The sequence below is a fragment of the Centruroides sculpturatus genome, unplaced genomic scaffold (genome assembly GCF_000671375.1).
Source record: "Centruroides sculpturatus isolate CEXI.00-Female unplaced genomic scaffold, Cexi_2.0 scaffold1242, whole genome shotgun sequence".
Taxonomy (NCBI): Eukaryota; Metazoa; Arthropoda; class Arachnida; order Scorpiones; family Buthidae; genus Centruroides; species Centruroides sculpturatus.
In genome coordinates, this window is record NW_019385481.1 from 35,704 (window position 1) to 58,752 (window position 23,049).

General features: G+C 31.1%; 2 protein-coding genes across 3 annotated transcripts; one reads left to right on the plus strand and one right to left on the minus strand.

Annotated features, from left to right (window-relative positions):
- The first annotated feature begins 372 nt into the window (after nucleotides 1–372).
- Nucleotides 373–8,660, plus strand: LOC111639378 (zinc finger protein 728-like). Its single transcript, XM_023385252.1, has 4 exons — nucleotides 373–761; nucleotides 1,813–2,001; nucleotides 6,014–6,077; nucleotides 6,678–8,660. The coding sequence occupies exons 1-4, from the start codon at nucleotides 660–662 to the stop codon at nucleotides 8,225–8,227; spliced, it is 1,905 nt and encodes a 634-aa protein (XP_023241020.1). The 5' UTR covers nucleotides 373–659; the 3' UTR covers nucleotides 8,228–8,660.
- Nucleotides 8,661–11,571: 2,911 nt separating this feature from the next.
- Nucleotides 11,572–22,827, minus strand: LOC111639376 (zinc finger protein 99-like). Of its 2 annotated transcripts, none has more exons than XM_023385250.1 (9): nucleotides 22,761–22,827; nucleotides 21,425–21,522; nucleotides 21,153–21,342; nucleotides 20,103–20,175; nucleotides 18,483–18,634; nucleotides 18,186–18,249; nucleotides 14,623–16,064; nucleotides 14,025–14,573; nucleotides 11,572–11,629 (listed from the first exon to the last, which is right to left on the minus strand). In XM_023385250.1, exons 3-8 carry the CDS (start codon nucleotides 21,300–21,302, stop codon nucleotides 14,559–14,561), a joined length of 1,896 nt encoding a protein of 631 aa, XP_023241018.1. In that variant the 5' UTR covers nucleotides 21,303–21,342; nucleotides 21,425–21,522; nucleotides 22,761–22,827; the 3' UTR covers nucleotides 11,572–11,629; nucleotides 14,025–14,558. The 2 variants fall into 2 exon arrangements, with proteins under 2 accessions (XP_023241018.1, XP_023241017.1); XM_023385249.1 differs by having other exon boundaries at nucleotides 22,459–22,804.
- Between the last annotated feature and the right edge of the window lie 222 nt (nucleotides 22,828–23,049).

Here is a 23,049-nt window from a genome sequence, read left to right on the forward strand (position 1 = left end):
CCACCTGGTATTTCCATTTCCCTCGGGTCTGGTAAACAAGAGACGATCGAATATCCTCGCAAAATCAACAATCTCTTCCTTTGTTTCTAAAATAAATCTTAACACTTAATTGTTGACGCATGGAAACTTCGACATTGTTTAAAAAGCTGAAGTGTTTCTGTGTTTAACAGAAACAAAATATATTTCTTTAACCGCTGATATTTGGACAGCAACTACAAACAATTCTCCTTTTTTAAGTGTAACAGCCCACTGGTTGAAGGATGATTTTCAGCAGGAAAGAGCTGTTTTGCAATTTGTTTCCTTTGAAGGTTCCCACACAGCTACACGAATCAGTGAACAGTAAAAAATTGTTCTTGAAAAGTAGAAGTTGACAAGTGATAAGATATTCTTAGTACTAAGAGATTCTGCAGCAAATCTGGTAGCTGGAATTAAGAATTGCAACTTAGAAGCATTATCATACGCTGCAGCTGACAATAAGCGAATGCATATTTTCTAAACATGATGTGAAAACTATAATCACAGTTAATAGGAATATTGTCACACATTTTAATCATTCTGCTGTAGCTGTAATCAAATTAGAAGATTTGCAAGAAAAGTTAGGTTTGCAGAAACACAAATTAATTCAAGATGTTCCTACTCGCTGGAATTCTACATACTACATGTTGGAACAGCAAAAGGCCCTTGTCACATATACTATAGATAATAAACTTCCTATGTTGAGTCCATATCAGCGGTCTCTCGTTGAAAAAATTATTCTACTTGTAAAACCATTCAAAGAAATAACTGTGGAAAGCCAGCAAACGAGAAGCCACTTCATCTTCAATAGTTTCCACAATACAGACTCTGAAATTATTCATATCGAAAGCAAAGATCAGTAGTTCCTTTAGTGGCATTAATACCACAAGAGAAGATCTAGAAAATCCAATAAAAAAGATTTTCAGCATATAGAAAAAACAAGTCTTTATGCTCGTCATTTTTATTAGATTCAAAATGAAATTTCAAAAAGAGGATATGCTAGAGGAAATCTCAATAAGAATTAAATTCTGGAGCTTCTACTTCTGGAGGTGATCAAGATGGAGGTGAATTTCTAAGTTTTTCTGATTTATTTGATAAATTAGCATCGGGTAAACGAAAAAATGAACAATAGCATGTTTTTAAAAAAGAAAAAAAAAACGAAAGAGACGAACAAACGTTTCGATCAAGAATTAGAAACATTTACATTTATCCCTAATTTGAGCAAAATAGCTATGAAATATTTAACTGCCTCAGCATTTTCCATTGAAAGTGAAAAAGTTTTCAGCACTGGAGGTAACATTTATGAGCCGGCAAAAAATAGGTTATGCCCTGAAAATGATGAAATTCTCATGTTTTTGCATTGTAAAAACAANATATATCATCAGTAGGGCCGGACTATGAGTGAACTCGTCACTAAACGAGTTCACTCATTTTCTCATTTACAATTTTCTATAAAATTAATCTTTATGAAAGACAAGTTTTCTTTTTATTTTATAAAAATAGTTTAAAATATTAAAAAGGATTTAAGCAAAATATCGTAAGATGGCGACACACGTAGTTTTAAATGTTTCCTCAAAAGTTAAGCACGCAATTGGTGGTTTATTTAATAACGAAAAAAAGTTTCCAATCATATTTATTATAATTTGTATCACGCATCACACCAATTCGCCGTGACTCATAACTAGTTTTCGGCTTATAATCAGAAATAAATGATGTAGTGAAACATCTAATTTAATATTGTTACGTTAATTAATGAAAATATGCTCAGCTTTATTTTATATTTCAAGTTTTTCATAGAATACTTTAACACAAAATTACGTAAATTCCACTACAGATATCAAGACAGAAGAAGTAGAAAAGAATTATGATGTAAAACATGGTATAAAATCAGAATGTAAAGTTGTTTTGAAAAAATTGAAGATTGAAGTAAAGACTGAAGATTGTAAAGAAGTTGTTTATCTTCCAGATAATAATGAACAGCTAATGGTAAGTAATACGAATTTCGAAATATTTTACAGTGAAATTTTAATATTAACTAAGCTTACTGAATGGTTGAAAATGTAGCTGAATACCACTAATATAAAATTATGCTTTGAATGAAAGTGTATTCTATATTAAATAAAAAATATATTATATAAGAAAAACTTTAACAACGAGCTGCGTAAGTTTTCTGTCTGTTAAGAGATTTTATTTAAAAAGTATTTATATTATTATCAGTAATAAATAAATAAAAATTTTCTGTGGCGCCATATGTTATAAAATCTCTCTATAATTTTAATTATTATAGAATGAAGAAATGCTTAATTTTAATGGTAGAAATTCATTTCACAAAGCATTATAGGCCTAAATGCTAACCGCAAATACAATCTTCATTAAGTCTGATCCCATTCGAGATTTTACACGTGACCATTTTTTATCTCTTCATCTCTCGACGTTTCTTTATCAAAATTTAATAGCGTTAATGCTCCTTATACACAATGTACGGTATTAAATTTTGTTTCTTATTCTTCAATTTATTCTGAAATATTAAATGAAATAGATGCCAAAATACATGCCCACACACAGATATTCACGGAATTTATTGCCGTGTTTTTGGGGGTAGAATCTGAAAATTTGCAAAAAATCAGGGGGGTGAAAAATGACCAGATTTCAATACTTTATCTTGTTATGTATACATAATATCTGAGAAAGTAAAAAGCGAATTTCAACATTAAATTTATATATGTAAATTATAGTGTTTCAAACTTTTCTCAGTTGGTTAGTTTGAGTATTTCTGTTTTTATGTGCATGATAAATTAGAGAATAAACAACGAGTTTTTATTTCAGACCCATCGATTGGTTGGTCATATCCACAATAGATGCGGTCACAAGGTGAGGAAAATTACTCGACATACAGTCGGACCTAAGATTTACGAGGTCCTTCGCAAAATTTACTTTGTGACCCTTTGAAACAACGATAGTACAAAATACCAGATTTATTTATTTATCTAAGACTATGGAGACATTAATTAGATAAACACACATTATAACAAATTAATAAACACAGCAATTTATATTTTTAACCAGTTGTAAAACTGGTAAAAAATATATATAAATTGCAGTGTTTATTAATTTGCAAAGTTTTCATCGCTAAATCGTGAATGTCAAACGTTGAGCGCAGCCATCTTGTAATCGTAGAAGTTTGACAATGGCGTTTGGAACGTCTAACGTGGAGTAAAAGTTCGGCTGAATCGTTTGCGTTTTTGTTCCGTTTTAGGTTAAATTTTTGGCGTATTTTATTAAAATAATGATTATTTAAGCATTTGCGAATAACATTAAAAAGAAACACGAGTTAAATCCAGAAGTTATTTAATTATTTAATTTTCTTGCAAGTGATGTAAAGTGTCTGTAGAATTTTTATATATTTGTGTTCATAACTACTTATCATAATACTGTAGAAATAGGTTTGTTCTTCTACGTCACTTTATGTTATCAATCAGCATAATACGTTTGCAAAATTCTAAAAATAATTTTCAAGCTATTTTCGGATTTATATAAGCCACAACTACCCTTAAGAAACTTATGTCGTGAAAACAGACAAAACACATTGTAATTTCCCTACTGTTACTTTCTACTGTAAGAGATACAACGCTAATTAAAGTAAAAAATAATTGTTTAGTGTTATTAAACATTCTCTAAATATTTTTAAATAGTTTACTCGTTCATTTACGTTCGATGATAACTATCGTCCTTCTTAAAATTTTTTGCCAATTTTTAACAATATCACATGATATGTGATGTTACCTTGGCGCAACGTTTTTTGCTTGGAGTTCAAACGCCAAACGTGTACTTCTGCTTGCCGTACAAGTTTAAAGTTTGAACCTCGGCTGCAACCTCTCTAATGTAATGAAATGAGTTTTACAACGAATTGTGAAATTCAATAGGTGTAAAAATTTTTCCTTACAGAACTACTTTTTTGGCTATCACAGGGCTAAATTACTTTACATAGATCTGTAGCAAAATCAGCCTGCTTTATTGGTAATATCTTTTTCAATGGATAAGTTGGAAAGAGTCTGTTTTGTTATTTTGTTAATTTCCCCAAAAGGCTAAATAATTTTTACTAAATTTTCAAAACATAATTAATTTTAATGCAATTTTGTAATATGTAGAGTATATATGAAATCACAAAATAGCAGATTTGTAATTTATAAATGTGTAGTGATTTTCATATTACTTTTTCCGCTGTTATATGTAAGAGACGAAAAGTATGGCGATCGGTCAAAAAATCATATTCCCGGAATATTTCAACATTTTTGAACTTAGGACACCTTCAAACGTCGAAAAATGCAAAAATTCGTGGGTTTCATCTGTATGTATGGATGTTAGTGTGTGGAGGCGCACCCCTGTTTGAAACATAATAACTCGTGTTCAATTTGTCGAAAATTTCTGAAATTTTGCAGGAGCGTTTGATTATAAGGGAAATTCAGACTCTTAAATTTTTCTGCTTAAAAATCAAGAGATAATGGGAGTTATGTGTGTCTTCAGTAGGGGCGTACTTAATGATGATTTTACTCGTTATTCGCATATAACTTTTTTATATATAACCCATTTCTACTTTTAAAATTCAGTTGTTTGCTTTTCTATAATGGTTAAAAATATCACATTGTCTTTAGAAAACGTTTTATTACAGAAAGCGCCACCAAAATTTTAAAATGTTGCCGGGAAAGTTGAGCAACTCGTTTCTGGTTTATACACTGAATGGCCAAAAAATTGGAGACATCCTTTATTAACGGGTTGATCCACCTTTAGCTCTAATCACAGCCAATATTTTTTTTTCGACACGGATTCAACAAGTTGCTGATACAGTTGCTGAGGAATGTTGATTCATGCTGACATAATGACAGCTCTAAATTGGGTCAAATTGGATGGTGCCGTTTACAAGCTTTGAAATGATCCTACGAATTTGTCCCACAAATATTCCATAGGATTGAGGTCAATGTACTGACTGAGCTTGCCATGAGAGCAGGTTAAACTCTGATTAATGTTCCTCAAATCAATTTGAGATTGATCGAGCACGGTGGCAAGGTGCATTGTCCTGCTGAAAGTGATCATCTCCATCAGGAAATATTATAGCCATAAGCGAGTCTACGTGATCGGCAACGATGTTGAGATAAGCTATGCTATTCAGAGATGTGTCCCAAATATCAAAGAACTCAGTGTATTTCAAGAAAACATTTCCCAGGCCATAATTCCACTTCCACCAGTCTGAAGAGTTGTCATTTGGTAGGAGGGGGACCATGAATTCGTGTTGTTTGCGCCATATTCTGATTGTGCCATATGCATGATGGGGCAGGAAACGATATTCATCGGACCAGGCTACTTTTTTTAATTTTCAAGTGACCAATTACGTCGTTCCTGAACTCATAACAGGCGCTTTTTTCTATTTTTTTGTGATACCAAAGACACACTTGATGCTAAAGCCCGTCCTTTGCAAAGTCCGTCTTGTTGTGCATTGCGATATGCTTTGTGATGCACCTACATTGAATTCAACTGTACTTTGTCGTGTTGTTGCCCTTCAGTTGCTGCAGACTATGTGTGTTAATCACCTTTTACCTCTCTCGTTCACCAGCCTTTTTCAACCAGAATTGTCCTTATTGCTTGAAGTTCTTTTTTTCTCAACTGCCACTCTCTAAACACCTGAGATACTGTTGGGTGAGAAAATCCTGAAAGAGTCAACGTTTCAGAGATGCTGGCACGAGCTCTTCTCGCACCGACGATCACCACTCGTTGAAAGTGACTTAAATCTTTCGTCTTACCCATTTTGACATAAACTTCCGTGATAATTACATCGTCAAAAGCTGAGAGTTTCTTATATAAGAAACTCTGCACGATTACTTCACACTATGTCACTATTAAACAAGTTTAATTTGAAATAAGTGATATCTCTAATTTTTTGCCACTCAGTATATATTATAAGTAATTATTAGCGGTTGACATGTATTGTTTGTATATTGTTTAGCCAGTCAACAATGAATTCTTCACTCCGGACGAAAATTTCAACAACAATGAAATGAACATCCAAAGTAAGTAACATGTTACTTAATTCAAATTAGTAATATTTACATGGCATTTTAAGAACTGCATTCAATTTTCAACAGTCATACATCTAACTGGGATGAAATATTTGAGAATTATAAGTAACTATTTACATTGTATTCATACAGCTTTTAAAGTTAATAAAAATCTGTTGCGATGAGCAGAATTATTAAATCACAACTCATGAAGAATCTCTCGACTGTTTCTCTCTACTTAAAATCCATAAAGTTTTGCTGTAATACTTTTCGTTACCTCTCTAAAAGCACACAATTTATTCCACGCTTCTATGATAACCAGTGGAACAAACTACTTAAATAATATAAATAAAAACAGATAAAATGAAATAATTTATTTTTTCCTGCTCATTTAAAAGTCCGAAAAAGAAACTAAAGCTCAATCAATCAATTGTTCATTGTAAAATGCTTTATTTTTAGGTCAAACGACAAATAATGCTTTGCTTTTAAATGAAAAACATAAGTACACTTTACCAACTATATAAATACAGCACTAATATTTTAACATTGAAACTATGTTATGTTTACTCAAATATTATAAGTAATTTATTATGTTACTTTTTAATATTTCAGTTAAGGAGGAAGAGCAGATTCAAGAATACGATATTCCACACAACTCCGAAAGAGAAAAACGTTTTAAATATATTAAAAGAAACAAATACGTTCCTTCCAGTAGGAAATGCAATAAAATTCATGATAAGATTAAAAGGAAATACTTCAAGGTTATGTTTGCATCTCATTCTAAACAAGAATTTACGTGTGATTTATGTAAAAAGACTTTTACAAATAAGAGAATATTAGAAACACATCTACTCTGCCATATTAGAAAGAAACCATTTTGCTGCACAACCTGCAATAAGAAGTTTTTGTGGCAATTTCTTTTGCAAAGACACATGAAAAAACACAAAATTGGAAGTAAAAACGAAATCTCTCATAGGAATTTACGTTTGCAGCCATCTGAAGATCGAGTGAAGTCATCTCTAAGAAATGATAAAAAATCTAATATCCAGCGGGAAAACGTGTACTGCGACATTTGTGGTAAGCACGTTCCATATGGTAAGGGCCGTTTAGAAATACACAAGAGAACACACAGAACTCATGCCTGCGAAATATGTGGAAAAGAATTTAAGCGTAAAGGTATTTTGTTACGTCATAAACCAATGCATAGTACAGACCGTCCTTTTAAATGTCATATTTGCGATAAGAGTTTTAAATCGATATACCAAGCGAAAGACCATCAAAAAATTCATAGTGAAGAACGACCTTTCAAATGCGATATTTGTAATAAGGGTTATAAATGGAAAGGACAACTAAAAGAACATTACGAAACTCATAATGATGAACGTAATTATTCTTGTCAAGTATGTAACAAACGTTTTAAAACAAAAAACACTTTAACATGTCATAAATTAGTTCATAATAATCAATTTAACCATACTTGTGATGTATGCAACAAATGTTTTAAATCAAAATCTAATTTGCGACGGCATAAACTTGTTCATAGTAAAAAATATATCAAACGAGAAAATGTGTATTGCGACATCTGTGGTAAGCGCGTTCCATACGGTAAGGGCAGTTTAGAAAGACACAAGAGAATACACAAAGTACATGCCTGCGAGATATGTGGAAAAGAATTCAAGTTGAAAAAGTTGTTGTTATTTCATAAACCAACGCATAGTGAAGAACGACCTTTTAAATGCGATATTTGTAATAAGGGTTTTAAGTGGAGAGGCTTATTAAAAAGGCATCAAAAAGCTCACAGTGAGGACCGTCCTTTCAAATGCGATATTTGTAATAAGGGTTATAAATTTAAAGTGCAACTAAAACTCCATCGCGAAACTCATACTGATGAACGTAACTATACTTGCCAGGTATGTAACAAAAGTTTTAAAACAAAACAGTATTTGGCAGGACATAAAATAGTTCATAATGATAAATTTAACCATACTTGTCACATATGTAACAAAAGTTTTAAACGAAGAAATCATTTAAAACAGCATATTAATGTACACACTGATGAATATAAATATTCTTGTGACATATGTAACAAATATTTTAAATTAAAAAGCAATTTGACAAGACATAAATTAATTCATAATGTTGAATTTAAGCAAACTTGTTAGGTATGTAACAAAAGTTTTAAACGAAGAAGTCATTTAAAACAGCATATTAATGTACACACTGATTAATAAAAATATTTTTTTCATATATGTGTAAAATATTTTAAGACAACTGGTTTGAAACAGCACAATATTATTCATAACGATAGAAAAAAGTATGTGTGACATATGTCAAAAAAGCTATACCAATCCAACTGCCTTAGCCAGACATTGTATTATTAAACATGAAAAGATGTATGTATGCAATATTTGTAACAACCGTTTAAGATTAAAAACACATAGAAGAACATTCGAAAGTTCACATCTAAAAGTGTAATTAATATGTGTAATAAAGAATTTAAAAGTAAATGCAACGTAGTCAGTAGAAATTTCATTTGAACATAAAACCGTTTTGTTGTCAGAAGTGTAATGAACATAAACAATGAAGACAATCTTCGTTACGTTTGTGAAGTATGTATCTTTTATATTAAAAGTTTTTATTAAGCCATCAACTCGTTCATCAGAATCATTTGTATTTTAGGGGCCATTGTAGAAGCGAATTTATAAGAGAAACTAAACTGAAATTACGTTTAAATTTCCCTTGTTTTGAAATACATCCCTCAATGTAATATATGTGAACAGATTTTTACGTTTGGGGAGGTTTTAGAGAAGCAGATGGCTATTTTTAATAATCAGATTAATTTCTATTGTGATATTTGTAAAAAGAAATTTACAACAAAAGTCGAATTCCAAACTCATCAAATGTCTGTTTATTTGACAGAAGGAAGACATAAATACAAAATATTCAAGAAGACATTTAGAAAACAGATTGTATTAAATACAGTATTAAAATAAATATATTCATGTACACAATTGTTATTTCTTTATTTTTTATATTCAGTTACAATTATCTGTAATTAGGAATAATATAAATGTAAAAGAACATTCGCGACGTCAGGTAGACACAACGCTATAACAATTCGATGACGGTGACCTGTAACCGAGTTTGGCACAGTTGTGCATTGTAATTGGTTTAAATTTCTTACGTGACTTTAAAATGGTTAATTTTTTTGGTATTATCGGCAGTGTGTTTATTTTGATAATGCTCCATGCGGGGCCAAGAATGTAACATGCGGGAACAGTACATAATAAATAAAAATAAATGAATGAATGGTATTATCGGCAGTGTATGCTGAAATTTTATCTTTATCTAAACCTGAAATCTGAAGTGATATTGTCTGGCGATTGGTTGCTATCACTGTAAAAATGAAGTACAACATGCTGAACACCTTTAAAGTGAAAGTACCTCAGAATTATTGCGAAACACTTTGTAGCACCTTTGGTGGAAGCATCAGTTACTATTGAAAACATTTTCTCATTTACAGTTTTCTACAAAAATCAACTTTATCCTCAAAATCAATCCTTTTTATTTTATAATAGTTAAATATATTCGCCACCCACAAAGGATGGTAGTGCCAGCTTCTCTATGCTAATCAGTCCAACTTCCGTCACATGAAGGTAAAGGTCTTGCTTTGACAGTTGTAATTGTGCTTTAAAAAGAGGTCACTTTCAGACAGGGCAGTTCCCTTAAGTCTCCCTCGTAATAATTGTTGACTGTGTAGAAGAGAGACAGTGTAGCCGCCAAAATTCTTAAACCTTCGACTCACAAAGGAAAAAAAAATAATTCGAAGACGAAGAGAAATATCCTATTTACAAAATAATTGTGAAAAAATTAAAAGGTATATTATATTTTAAGTTATTGTGCAAACTCTTTCTCTCTCTCTGTCCCCATTCGAAAGAGAAATTCGACTGTAGGATAAACCAGCAATGAGTTGCGCAAATTTCTACGTTTACATTACTTTTTCCAAAATTTTAAAATGAAGTTTCTGTACTAAAATTCATGACTACGAGGGAAAATGTTCGATTTTAGAAGTAAAAGAAGTGAGACGAACTCGAAAGGATTTGTCATATTTACATATAAAAACTGTCAAACAGACATTAGTGAAACCGTTGTCTCCAGGACCCTTTATTATATCATTAGATTTAAATTTATTTAATTTTCTTTACTACTTATTGGTTATCATTTGCAGCAGTTGCCTGACTTTAACTGTAATATTAACTGGGCTGAAATTTTTCACTTTTAGACCTGTAGATTCCCGCTATACACAGTCTACGCGTCAGATAACAGTTATGTAGGTGAAAATCGAAAACTTTTCTGACAGAGGACCGATTAAACGTAGTCACGTTAAGTTTAAATTTAAATATGATTAAAAATTGCAGTCAATATTGAACTATGAATAATTATAAATAATACAATTAAGTCGATTGTCCTATTGGGATCGTTAAAACAGTGGCGGGTTATAAGTTCATGGGACCACGGGAATTTGAACTAGGGGGCCCACGTCGAATGTTGACTTCAGACATTTTCGTTAGTGAACTGAAAGGGGGAGGAGTTGACCTTTAGTGTAACTTTACTTATTTTATTAAATTTTATAGAGTTTATGTATTTTATTATATTTATTTTAAAATTTATTATATATATAAAGGTCAAAGGTTAATCTCTATAATTGCTTCCTCTTCTCTTCCTTCCGGAAAACCATAAGAATTAAAGTTAATTGAGTTACGCGAAAATACCTCAATTTAAATTCGAATTTTTATGTACTTAACAATGTAGATCCGTGAGCAAATTTAGGACGAAATTAATGCAGTATTAAATGCAAATCACGCGGTACAATGCGGTTCATTGAAATTAAAAAAAAGGAAATAATTCAATGATTAATATTTACATTTATTTTTTCCAGAATTAGTAGTAAACCATACAAGTACAAATACGTATTAGGTTGGCCCGTGTAAAACAGATACAGTATGTCGTTTCCCTCGCCATACACTTAACACTGTGAACTTTGTCATTGTATATTTCCGGTGACAGGTCGAAATTTTGTCAAAATTAAATACGAATTAAGTAATTATTCGAAAATTATTTATTTTTTTATTAATAATTACAAATAAAGCAATAAACAAAGAAAAGTTTCACAAAAAACTTGTTATAACTTTATAAAAATTGATTTCATAAACAATTTAACATTTATTATAACAATAACTAATTGATTCTATTTTGAAGACTTTGTTGGACTGCAATTTAAAAAACTGTAGAGGTATAAATTGCCCACTGTTGTCCATCTGTCCGTTTGTCTTTCGTTAATCTCGAGAGCAGATGGAAGAAATCCGAGAAAAGACCATAGACCAGAAGACCGTACAGTGCGAAGACCATTTTTAAGTATATAAGAACTGATGTAAACCGAAAATGATGATATTTTATTTTAAGTTTTCTCGTGAAAGGGGTTAAATATATATCTAACTCCTTTCAGAAGAAATTTTTAATTGAAATAACGTTAATGTAAGCCTCTTGTCCAAATTCTTCCATACCTTGTCACGATGTTCTTCCGTCTTATTCTGTTTTCGAGATTAAGCAAATATAGACACACAGAACGATAACAGTGAAAATATAGAGATCAACGGTGTTTTTTTTAATTGCAGGCAATTATTTCAACGAAATAACACNTGCGGCCCGCGGGCCGCGGGTTGGACACCCCTGTTTTAAGGTTTAGCGATTCCTAACTGGGTTGTGGGGTCTCCCCACTTTTTTTCTCGGTGCGGACTTACTTTTTTCCGCTCAGGAAGCGCGAGTTTTTCTACGGCGGTTTTCTTTCTTCGGTGAGTTGGTTTTTCTTCTATTTTTAAGTTACTAAGGTGAATGGTGAGGGAACCTTCGTCTTAACTAAACATAAGCCCCAAACAAAAATACAATGAAAGCAAAATAAAAGTAAAATAAAAATAAAGCTCAGACTTGGTTCCTTACAGATTTATTTAATTTTCTTTACTACTTATTGGTTATCATTTGCAACAGTTGCCTGACTTTAATTGTAATATTAACTGGGCTGAAATTTTTCACTTTTAGACCTGTAGATTCCCACTATTCACAGTCTACGCGTCAGAGAATAGAGTTATTTAGGTGAAAATCGAAAACTTTTCTACCGGAGGACCGATTAAACGTAGTCACGTAATGTTTTAAACTTAAATATGATTAAAAATTGCAGTTAATATAAACTATGAATAATTATAAATAATACAATTGAGTCGATTGTCCTATNTCCAACCTTTTTGTTCCTCTGGGCCACATTGGAAGAAGCCATGGAGTTTTGGGCCACAAGTATAGGGCCTATATAATATATTTGTGACCCAATCCATACATATACAAGTATATTTAAGAATTAACAAGTCTAGATTATAGTAATAAATATTAAAACTTTATCGCGAAAAAGGATATTTTAAAAAATTACTTCTACAGACACTTTTAATTTTTACTTAGAAATAAATAAAGGAGACAAATAAAAATTTATTATAAAGGAGACAAATAAAAATTTATTTGAAAAACACAAATATTTGTTTTATTTGGGTCTCTAATTAGTAAAAAACGACGAAACACCATTTTAAAGTGCATTTTTATTCGACTAATATATTTATAAATAATATGTAGCAAAAAAAGTAGCTAATGCGCCAAATGATAATTTTTACTTAGATTTAGTGAAGATAATTTTTACGTCAAATGGTAGCCAAATTTGGAGCAAAGTAGCCAAATATTGCAACGCTGGAAGGAATACTAAATAATGCTGGAGTTGGAACTCAAAGGATATTAGACCCAAATTTGAGAAAAGGAGAGGAAGGCCAAAANCATTTATTTTTTCCAGAATTAGTAGTAAACCATACAAGTACAAATACGTATTAGGTTGGCCCGTGTAAAACAGATACAGTATGTCGTTTCCCTCGCCATACACTTAACACTGTGAACTTTGACATTGTATATTTCCGGTCACAGGTCGATCCTTTGTCAAAATTAAATACAAATTAAGTAATCATTCGAAAATTATTTATGTTTGATTAATCATTACATATAAAGCAATAAACGAACAAAAAGTTCAAAAAAAACATCTTAGAACGTGATACAGTGCTGCAAGTTGGAAAAACTTGTAGACCTATAAATTCCCACAGTGGTCCGTCTGTGTGACTGTCTCTTTCTTAATATCGAGAACGGATTTAGACGAATGCCGAGATCAGATAATATGAAAAGCTTAGAAACACGAGGCCCGTATTAACTGTGATCGAACTTTCGGTGCAAATCGGTAAATCACCTTATATCAATAATAAGCTTTTCCCCTGAAAGCGGTTAATATATGACCGGCCGACTCCATTGTTAAAGGAAAAGTATGATGTACAGGAGGAAGCAACAACTACTTTGAGGTGGACATCATATATGTTTAACTATATTTTTAATTGATTTAATTTAACATATATGCTCTCCACTGAAATTTATAATGTTTTAGTCTGTACATCATACTTTTTCTGTCAGCAATAGAGTTGTGCCGATCATGTATCTAACTCCTTTCGGGGAAAAATTTTAAATTGAAATAACGTGACTTCCGGTGTAAACCGGACGTTTGCAAATAGTTAAACGGGACCTTTTCCCCCTAAGATTACGATATTTTGTCACGACTTTCATCTATCGTATTCCGTTCTCGACATTAAATAAATAGAGATACACACGCGGAGAACAGTGGAAATTTATGAATCTACAGTGTTTTTCAAATTGCAGCCTAATTATTACAAACAAAATGACAGACACAAAATCTAAAAATTTCTACCTATTGTCCTGTATAATATATTTACTATAAAAAGGAGTATTGTATTTAAATAGTTTCGACATATTTCACACAGAAAATCCTATTGTAAAAAATGACTTCGCACGTGAANAATTCTTCCATACCTTGTCACGATGTTCTTCCGTCTTATTCTGTTTTCGAGATTAAGCAAATATAGACACACAGAACGATAACAGTGGAAATATAGAAATCAACGGTGTTTTTTTTTAATTGCAGGCAATTATTTCAACGAAATAACACCGATAGAAGTAATCAGTAAAATCTAAACATTTCTATTTATTGTCCAGTATAATATATTTAGTATATTCGTATAAAAAGTACGTATTTAACGCAAGATATTTTATTCTGAAAGGTGGCTTTGCAGGTGAAGTTTTAATTTAAAAAGCGAACAGAATTTCTTATCACAAACATCACATTTTTTAACGCCTGAATCGATATTTATTTTCATATGTCTATTTAAACTAATCTCTCTCCCAAAAGTCTTATTGCAAATTTCGCATTTATACTTTCCTCCTGGCGGATGAGCAGTCTTTTGATGAGTTTCGAATTCGACTTTTGACGTAAATTTCCTCTTACAAACGTCGCAACAGAAGTGTATTTGATCCTTGTAAGTGAGTAGATGTTCCTCCAAAGCAAAACTATTTACGTAAAGTAATACTATTTACGTTTACAGACATTACAATGTAATGTCTGTAAACGTAACCGTTTACAGACATTACATTGGTAAGGTAATCGTTTGGGATGTATTTCTGAACAAGAAAACTGTAAATGCAGTTTCAATTTAATTTCTGTTTTAAATCTGCCTTTACAATGGATGCAAAGATGCTCCTCTTTTTTATGAACGGGTCGGTGCCTAAACAAGTGAGATTTAGTGTAAAATCCCTTCTTACATACCTCACAAACGTAAGGAAGATTGTCTTTATTGTGAGAACTTTGGTGACGTTTCAACTCAGAATTTGATACAAAACGTCTGTTACACACCTCACAAACAAACGGTTTTATGTCAAAATGAATTTTCTGATGATGGTTTAAAGAGTGTTTACTCGAAAACTTCTTTTTACAGATATTACATTTTTGAATATGGTTTTTTGAATGAACTTTCAGCGAATTTTTGGTTTTGAATGACTTACTACAATAAGAGCAAAAAAACATATTTTGATGTTCAACAAAGCGATGTCTGTCAACACTACTTTTGCATTTAAAACTTGTTTTACATACGTCACAAAAATACTTATCACTTCTATCTTCGTGAGTTCTTTTATGTTGTTTCAAATTGCGTTTTGTTTTAAAATTCTTGTTACATATCTGGCAACAGTACTTGCGTTCATCGGTATGTATAGCAACGTGCGCTCTTAAATGCACTTCTGATTTAAACCTTTTGTTACATATCTGACAAGAATGATTTAAATCTTTATTATGAATGATTATATGATTTCTCAAAGAGCATTTTGTTTTAAAACTTTTGTTACACACCTGACAAGAATACTTACATTCATCACTGTGAGTTTCACGATGCCTTTTTAAATGGTATTTCGTTTTAAAGCCCTTATCACATATATCGCATTTGAAAGGTCGATCTTCACTATGGGTAAGTTGGTGGTGTCTTAATATCGATTTCGTTTTAAATTCTTTTTTACATATCTTACAAGAATGAGATACTGGTTGTAGTGTTCTGTTATGCCTTTCTAATTGGCCCTTTTTATTAAGTAGCTTATCGGAAATGTCACATCGAAAGGGTTTCTGATTTTTTGATAATGACAGCGAACGAACTTTTATACGATCCATTTTCCTTTGTTTTTCGGTGATGTGTTTCATCATGTGTCTTTTCAATAGAAATTGCCAAGAAAATTTCTGATCGCAAGTTGTGCAGCTAAATGGTTTTTTTCCGATATGAAAGTTCAAATGCGCTTGTAGTATTTCCTTGTTTACAAAAGTCTGTTTACATAAATCACATTTGTGATTTTGTTTCGAGTGACATGAAAGAGTTACTCTGAGGTATTTTCTCTTTATCTTTCCTTGGATTTTGTTGTTGTATTTTCTAATTGAAGGGACGAATTTCGACTTGTTTACATTACACTTATTATCGTTTTGTCTTTCTGAATCGTGCTGAATATCGTATTCTTCACTCTCTTCTTCCTCCTTAACTGAAATTTAAAAATTAAATACAATAATTACTTCATTTACTTTAAATTAAAACACAATATTTGTTATCTATTTACAAAATTTTTTTTATATTATATCATTAGTTATTAATTTTATAACTTAATAATTAATGCTTTAATATAAAGTTAGTAGCTTAAGTTTTGTTTCTGAAAATAAATCGTGTTACTTTGTAAAATCGATTTCTGCTGAACTGAACCTTTATCGGAATTCCAAATGGGTCTTATGATTCGATTCTTGTCATAATTTTCTTAATAATTCTTATGATTAATGAAAAAGATAAACATTTTTTTCATTATGTACGTTTATTTCCTGTTGGTTACATATGACAGACAACATGGAGATTGGTCAAAATATGACTGTCCTAAATTTTTATATTTTTAAACTGAGAGGACCTTCAAATTTCGAAAAAAAGACTTTATAGTAAATGTACTAAACAGTAATATATATGTATGTGTTACAAGACACATTGAGAATGTGTTTTGCAACACAATCAAATACTATATAGATATAACATACATTAAAATGAAAATCATATAAAGAGTTTGGTTATTTCAGCCTACTAATGTAACGTTTATGATGATACTCAGACGGTACGAAATAGCACAATTTCATTGATGAAGTAGTCATTAATTAAAAATATATTTTAAACTTTTTAATTAATATATCATATTTTTTTTTAATGTTAACTCGAAGAAATTGTGCCATTCACAGCCGAATATCAAACGATAATCTGCCAATCAATCAAATTTCTCAAAAAATAGACCAAATATTTAATCACAGCACCCTCGAAAACAACTTTAAATCAAATTTTTTGCAGCCCGGTAATCTTATATAATATAATTTTCGTATTGGAATGCTGGTCCGATAGAAAGAACACTTCTTGCAGAAGGGAGTAGATGTTAATTCGATCAAAAGTAGATCTTGACCTCTTCCCGGAAGACAGGATGATCAATGACTATTCATTAATACTGGTCTATTATTAATATTTGTAAAGTGATTCGTGTTGTATAGGTTGTGATGGCCTCGCACGTGATCAAAGTTATACCTTAACGTCCGTAAAACTTCGTATGACTTGTTTATTTTGTTAACAGATTGTATAAACTATGCGGGAAGTGGGTTCTAGAAAACGAAAAAAATATAGACCTATAAATTTTTAATGCCTTTCTTTATCTATCTCTTTTTTCTTAACTTCGAAAAAGGAGTTAGATAGATGAAAGTCGCGATCAGACATGAAAATCGTACGAGAAAAAGGATTGGATTACCTATATATAAACTTCCAATTTGTACCGCAAGCCATGTTATTTCAATGCAGAAATTTTTCTGAAGGTAGATGCATAATAGGCACCACTGTACTACAGACAGGAAAAGTATGATGTACGAGTGCGAAACTCCATGCAAGCAATTGCTATGTGCTATCCTTCCTTCCCCCCTTTAGCTCTTTCCCTCATGAAGGCAAAAATAGCTGACCCCCAACACTTTTACATTTTTGGACTCAGGAGATCTTCAAACGTCTAGAAATAATAATTAAAAAAAATTGGTTTTTTCTCCAATTTTTTTCTCTGTTTGAAGCTTAAAATCTCCTATGCTTTTTGTCAAAAATTTCTAAATTTTTGCAGGGAGTTTTATTTATTAAAGAGATTGATACTATTAATTTGTGGTGGTTAAAAATCGACAGAGTGAGGGGGTAATAAAGGTAGTGTATAGGCCTATATCTCCAGTAGGGTCGGAGGTAATGACAGTTTTCCTCTGTATGAGCATTTAGAATTTTTTTTTTAAAAACTCATTTTTACCTTCAAAATTAAGGCCTCCCCATTCTGTAATAGTTAAAAATATAAAAATGCTTATATAAAATATGATAACAGATAGCGTCACGAAAATTATAAACGTCGCATAGCGCCAATATTCTTCTTCTTCATGCCATATCCGGTCATGACTTCGGCAAGCATCTGGAGCTGGTTAGTTAATGATTGGTGTTGCGCCAAGGTGAGTGTTGGGGAAGTTAGTAACCAGATTGAATCCTCGTTACCTACCACTAATATTATATGTATAATTCTGATCTTAAAACGATCATTTAATAAATAAACTTGTAACATGTTACTTACTTTTTACGTTCGTTTGATTCTTGTTAGAATTTCTGTCGGAAATGATGAATTCGTTCTTTATAAGCTAAAGAATGTAAAACATAAAATAAAAAATTCTTTTATCGTGGAAAAAAAACAAAATAAAGATAAGCATAAAATTCACACCTTTGGTTGTTTAATTAATAGAAAATAGACCTAAATTTACAGTATAATTGTATAAAATTGTTCATATTTACCTACGCTTTTAATAATAAACAAAAAGTAATATGCAAATTTAACTTATAATGTGTTATATAATTGGAAGTTTGTATAACTTACCTTTAAATCTTCGTATTTATATGGGAGATGAACTCGTTTACAATCTTCAGTTTTTACTTCAAACTTTAATTTTTTCAAAACAACTTTACATTCTGATTTTATGCCGTGTTTAATATCACATTCCTCCTCTTTTATTTCCTCTTTCTTACAATCTATATTGCAATTTAGAAAGTGTTTTTGTTTTAAAAATTCTAAGCAAACAATTAAATGAATTAATAAATGAAACTGGTTTATGTTCTAATAATTTGAAATGTGAAAACGCTTAATTTTGAGGGTAAGGATAAGTTTTTAAAAAAATTATAAATGTAAATAACGAGTAAAATCTTTATTAATTCCGACCCTACTCGAGTTATGACACACGACCCACTTTATGTCTTTGCTCCTCGCTTTTAACTACCAAAATTTAATAGCATTAATCTTGATAATACATAATGTTTTCTTGTTAATTTTCAAATAAATTTCGAATATGTAATTTTTTAATAAAGAACGAGACCCTATAATAGTTAGGTGTCACAACACTCAACTGACCTCATGTTGCTAGGATGAAAGAAAAGAGTTTGTCTTCGTCGTAAATGTTTGGGCTGAAATTAAAAAAAAAAAATTGTAGACTTATAAATTCCCACTGTCGTTCGTTTGTTTGTCCGTCTGTGTTTCCATATTTCTCGAAAAAGGAGTTAGATAAATAAAATACGAGACCAGATATGGAAATCGTAGTGGCAGGATACCCAGATTAACTATTGATATATAAGATCTTCCTACACAAACCGGAAGTCACGTTATTTCAATTCAAATGTATTAAATAGATTGCCTGCACAACGCTATTGTTAAAGGAAAAGTTTTCCTTGGTAAAATCTGTCATCTGACACACCTCTTCTGGATGTGTCACCGGAAACCTTACAAAATAAATCGCTATTCGGCATAGACTTTAAAAATTATCAAAGATGAGCATCAGAAAAAAGGGTAAAACCTCCAAAAATAAAAGTACAGGATCGATGACGAAAACGAGAGTTCTCCGATCCGTCTCCTCGTGCAAGTGTATTCCCCGATCCCTTCTACCTCCGCCATTCGCCAGACTGTAGCTGCCTATTCTTACGGACATTCGAACTGCACCATGCAGGAGTCTTACCGAAGACATCGATATTCAAAGCCTGCTTGTAAACATTAAAAAACAGTGAAGTCAAATTACTGGTCATTTATAGTTTACTGGACAACGTGGTGTTGGATATATTGAAGCTTGTCTTAACAGTTTAATTTATAAGTTTATTAATTTATTAAAAACTTTTCGGGTTGTTTTTTAATCCCGGGAAATTCCGCAAATTTCTTAAAAGGTCACTTTTTTTAATTAACTCATAAACTGTCAGAATACACTTGTATTTATTAATTTTAAACTTTTATCTCGGCATATGGGGACATGCAATAGACCAGGAAAAGAGAAACCCTAGTCCTGACGTAGGCATAACCGACCCAATGCCGACCCTTCGGTCACAAAATATTCGCAAAAATTATTAAATTATTAACTTTACATTTATATAAATATGAATTTATTTATATTTACGCTTTACGTATCCTAATCACTAGAAACATATTTCTATAGTGTTAAAAGTATGAAGCCTCTCTTACCTATTTCACTATTACTCCAGATATTAAAACCGTTTGTGTTATTTTCTGATATTAAATTTTCATAAGTATTTATCTGAAACGAAATAAAAATTATGTAACATTATCACACTAAATGACTTAAAAATACATAAAAAATATATAATTAAAAACGAGTTTCTAAGTTATTAAACCTCAAAATACATCATCTCACCCTATCTACATATAAAATATCGAATTTTTTTTTTGTATTAGAATTACATTTTCTCACTCAAAAAGTCCCAAAATACCAAAAATGTTACTAAATTCTTTATAAATTATTCTCTCACTCAATTCCTATGACACAAAACATACAAAATATTTATTTCGACTCGTTCTTATTAACTATTTAATTGTATTTATGTTAATTAGAATAAGTTCAGTTCTTGCTTACAATGAATGTGAAATTTAGGGGCTATCCATAAATTACGTCCGCACTTTTCTTGAAATTTATACGCCCTATCCCCCATTGTTCTACTTTATTAAACGTTGGAAGAAATCTCCCCCCGTTAAACCTTCATAACTTTATGAATAATGAATATAACAAGTAGAAACAAATCATACAAAAATTTTAAAATAAATGTATTAAAATTTAATGAAATAAACGGACATCCACTATACATAAACCACTCCCCTTCCTTCTACGGAAGGAAAATGTCCGGAAGAAAAGTCAACGCTTCACGTGAAGCCCTCTAATTCAAATTTGCCTTTGTTCCACGAATTTATAACGCGTAACTGTTGATTTGTCTGTTTTATCGATTCCAATAAGACTGTATTATTACAATTATTGACAGTAATTCCGGTTAGTGGCTAAGACGTAAAATTTCATTAGAAGAACAGCCGAAATGACATTTTTTTTGAAATCTAAACTCACATATCTTAGTTTAAAGCTCGTAAGGCCATTCCTTATACAAGTATACTGTTTTAGAAAAATATGTTTTTCTATTTCCCCCCTTTATAATTTAGTTTTTCAGTTGTTTCTCGTCCTTAATTAAAGCAATACTGCAATCTTATAGAAAAGTATTTTTCACTCACCTCTAAAGGTTCGGATTTAATTGTTTTATAACACTTTACATTCGTATTAAATTCTTTCTTGAAATTCTTTAAATCAATTTCAAATTTCTTTTCGTTTCGTTCAGTTGTACAGTCCGAATGTTCTGTTTCTAACTCTTGTTTTATCTTCATTTTCTTGATTTACGATATTCTCGTGTTTCAACAAACTGCACTGAATCCAAGAATTAATTAATAAATAAATATTCATTCGAAATTTACAGCAAGTAACAAAGAAAGACGAGTAAACTCATTACTACTGTTCTCGTTGTAGCAGTAAACAAGGGTGCACCCTCAAGGTTAACGGAAGAAACTCCAGTGGTGACACGTTACGAGCACAAGTGATACTTTGCAGCTATAAAATCACGTGTTATAGGTTAATAGTATTGTTCTTAAAACGCACCAATGAATGTTTACAGTAGCCTGACTAAATAGCCCGATAATTTAATGTTAACTCTCTTATAATTAAAAGTTTAAATTTAAAAAGAAAACAAAAATTAAAAAAATGGATAAATTTAAGAAATAAATGAATAAAATTACTAAAAAAAATAAATAAAAATAAATTTAAATTTGATTATTTTTCGTGCGAAACACTAAAATAAAAATAACGTGGGAAAAAAGTCAGTTACAATTACAGTAGAGCGTCGATTTTCCGAATCAATTGGGGACTGGGGTTGTCCGGATAATTGATATTTCGGATAACTGATTTACGTACGAAAAAATAGTTTAACTTATCCGATGTCGAAATTTTTCTCCGTTGCGTGTCGCTTCGCGTTGAATTTTCGTCGATGTTAAGCCTAACAAAGACTATTGTATCGTTAAAAATTATTTTTTTATTTTGTACAAACAAAATAAATATATTGAAAAATATAAAAATAATAAAAAATTATACTTCAGATGTTAATTTAGTATCAAAAACGTAAAATATTTGAGTAGCCCAAGACATAGCCAAAGATTGAAGCGCCACAGCACTGGCGAAAATTTAAATTTGCCAACTGGAATTCTTTCGGATGATTGACTTTCGGAAAATCGACGCTCTACTGTAATTAACTAAAAACATTATAGTATCAGAAAAATCAAAATAATATCATCGATAAAATGTATAAAATTCAGTCCATAGCAGAGATTTGGGCATTGAGCATTACTTTTTAACCTGGCATTGCGAATTGTCCTTCTATTAGTCTATTTACACACTGCTAGGAAATGAAATAATAACAAGAGTCATACCTGGTTCACATTTCCTGAAAGGAATGAAATATTTGCATTTATCACACAGATCAAAATAACTTACCATATCTATCATAACCAGCCCTGTTTAAAGCGTGTGACGATCTGCTCAAAGTTTTGTATTTTTTCCCCTGTTCCCAACGAAGACATCGTATTTGAATGACACTAATTATGGCTCCGAGGTAAGCTTTGCTTGCTTTAATTATCGTTCTTTTAACTCGGACAGTCACAGAAATCATAACCTCCGTTTTATAAGTGATATTACATCTTATTTAAACAGACAAACGAGATGTTACCCAGTTCTTTTATGAGTATAAAATTTTTGTTATGATGTTAATAAGTTTGAAAAATATAGCATTATTTTACCTTAACTAAAAGTGCCATTATCCGGAAGAAAGTGAAGCAGAAACAATGACCTAAATTAACCTTTCACCTCATCAAAATAAAAAAATAAAAAATATTGAAAGTAGAATCAGGCAAAATTTTTTATTTATATCAAAATTAATTGCTTAATTTTCACGTTTATTTACAATAATATATTCTAAAACAAAATGTTAACTGTCTCCATAGTTGGAAAATTAGCATATTCGATTCTTTCAATGATAAATGGTAATGACTCAGACATTTTTAGATTTAAACGATAATACCGAATACT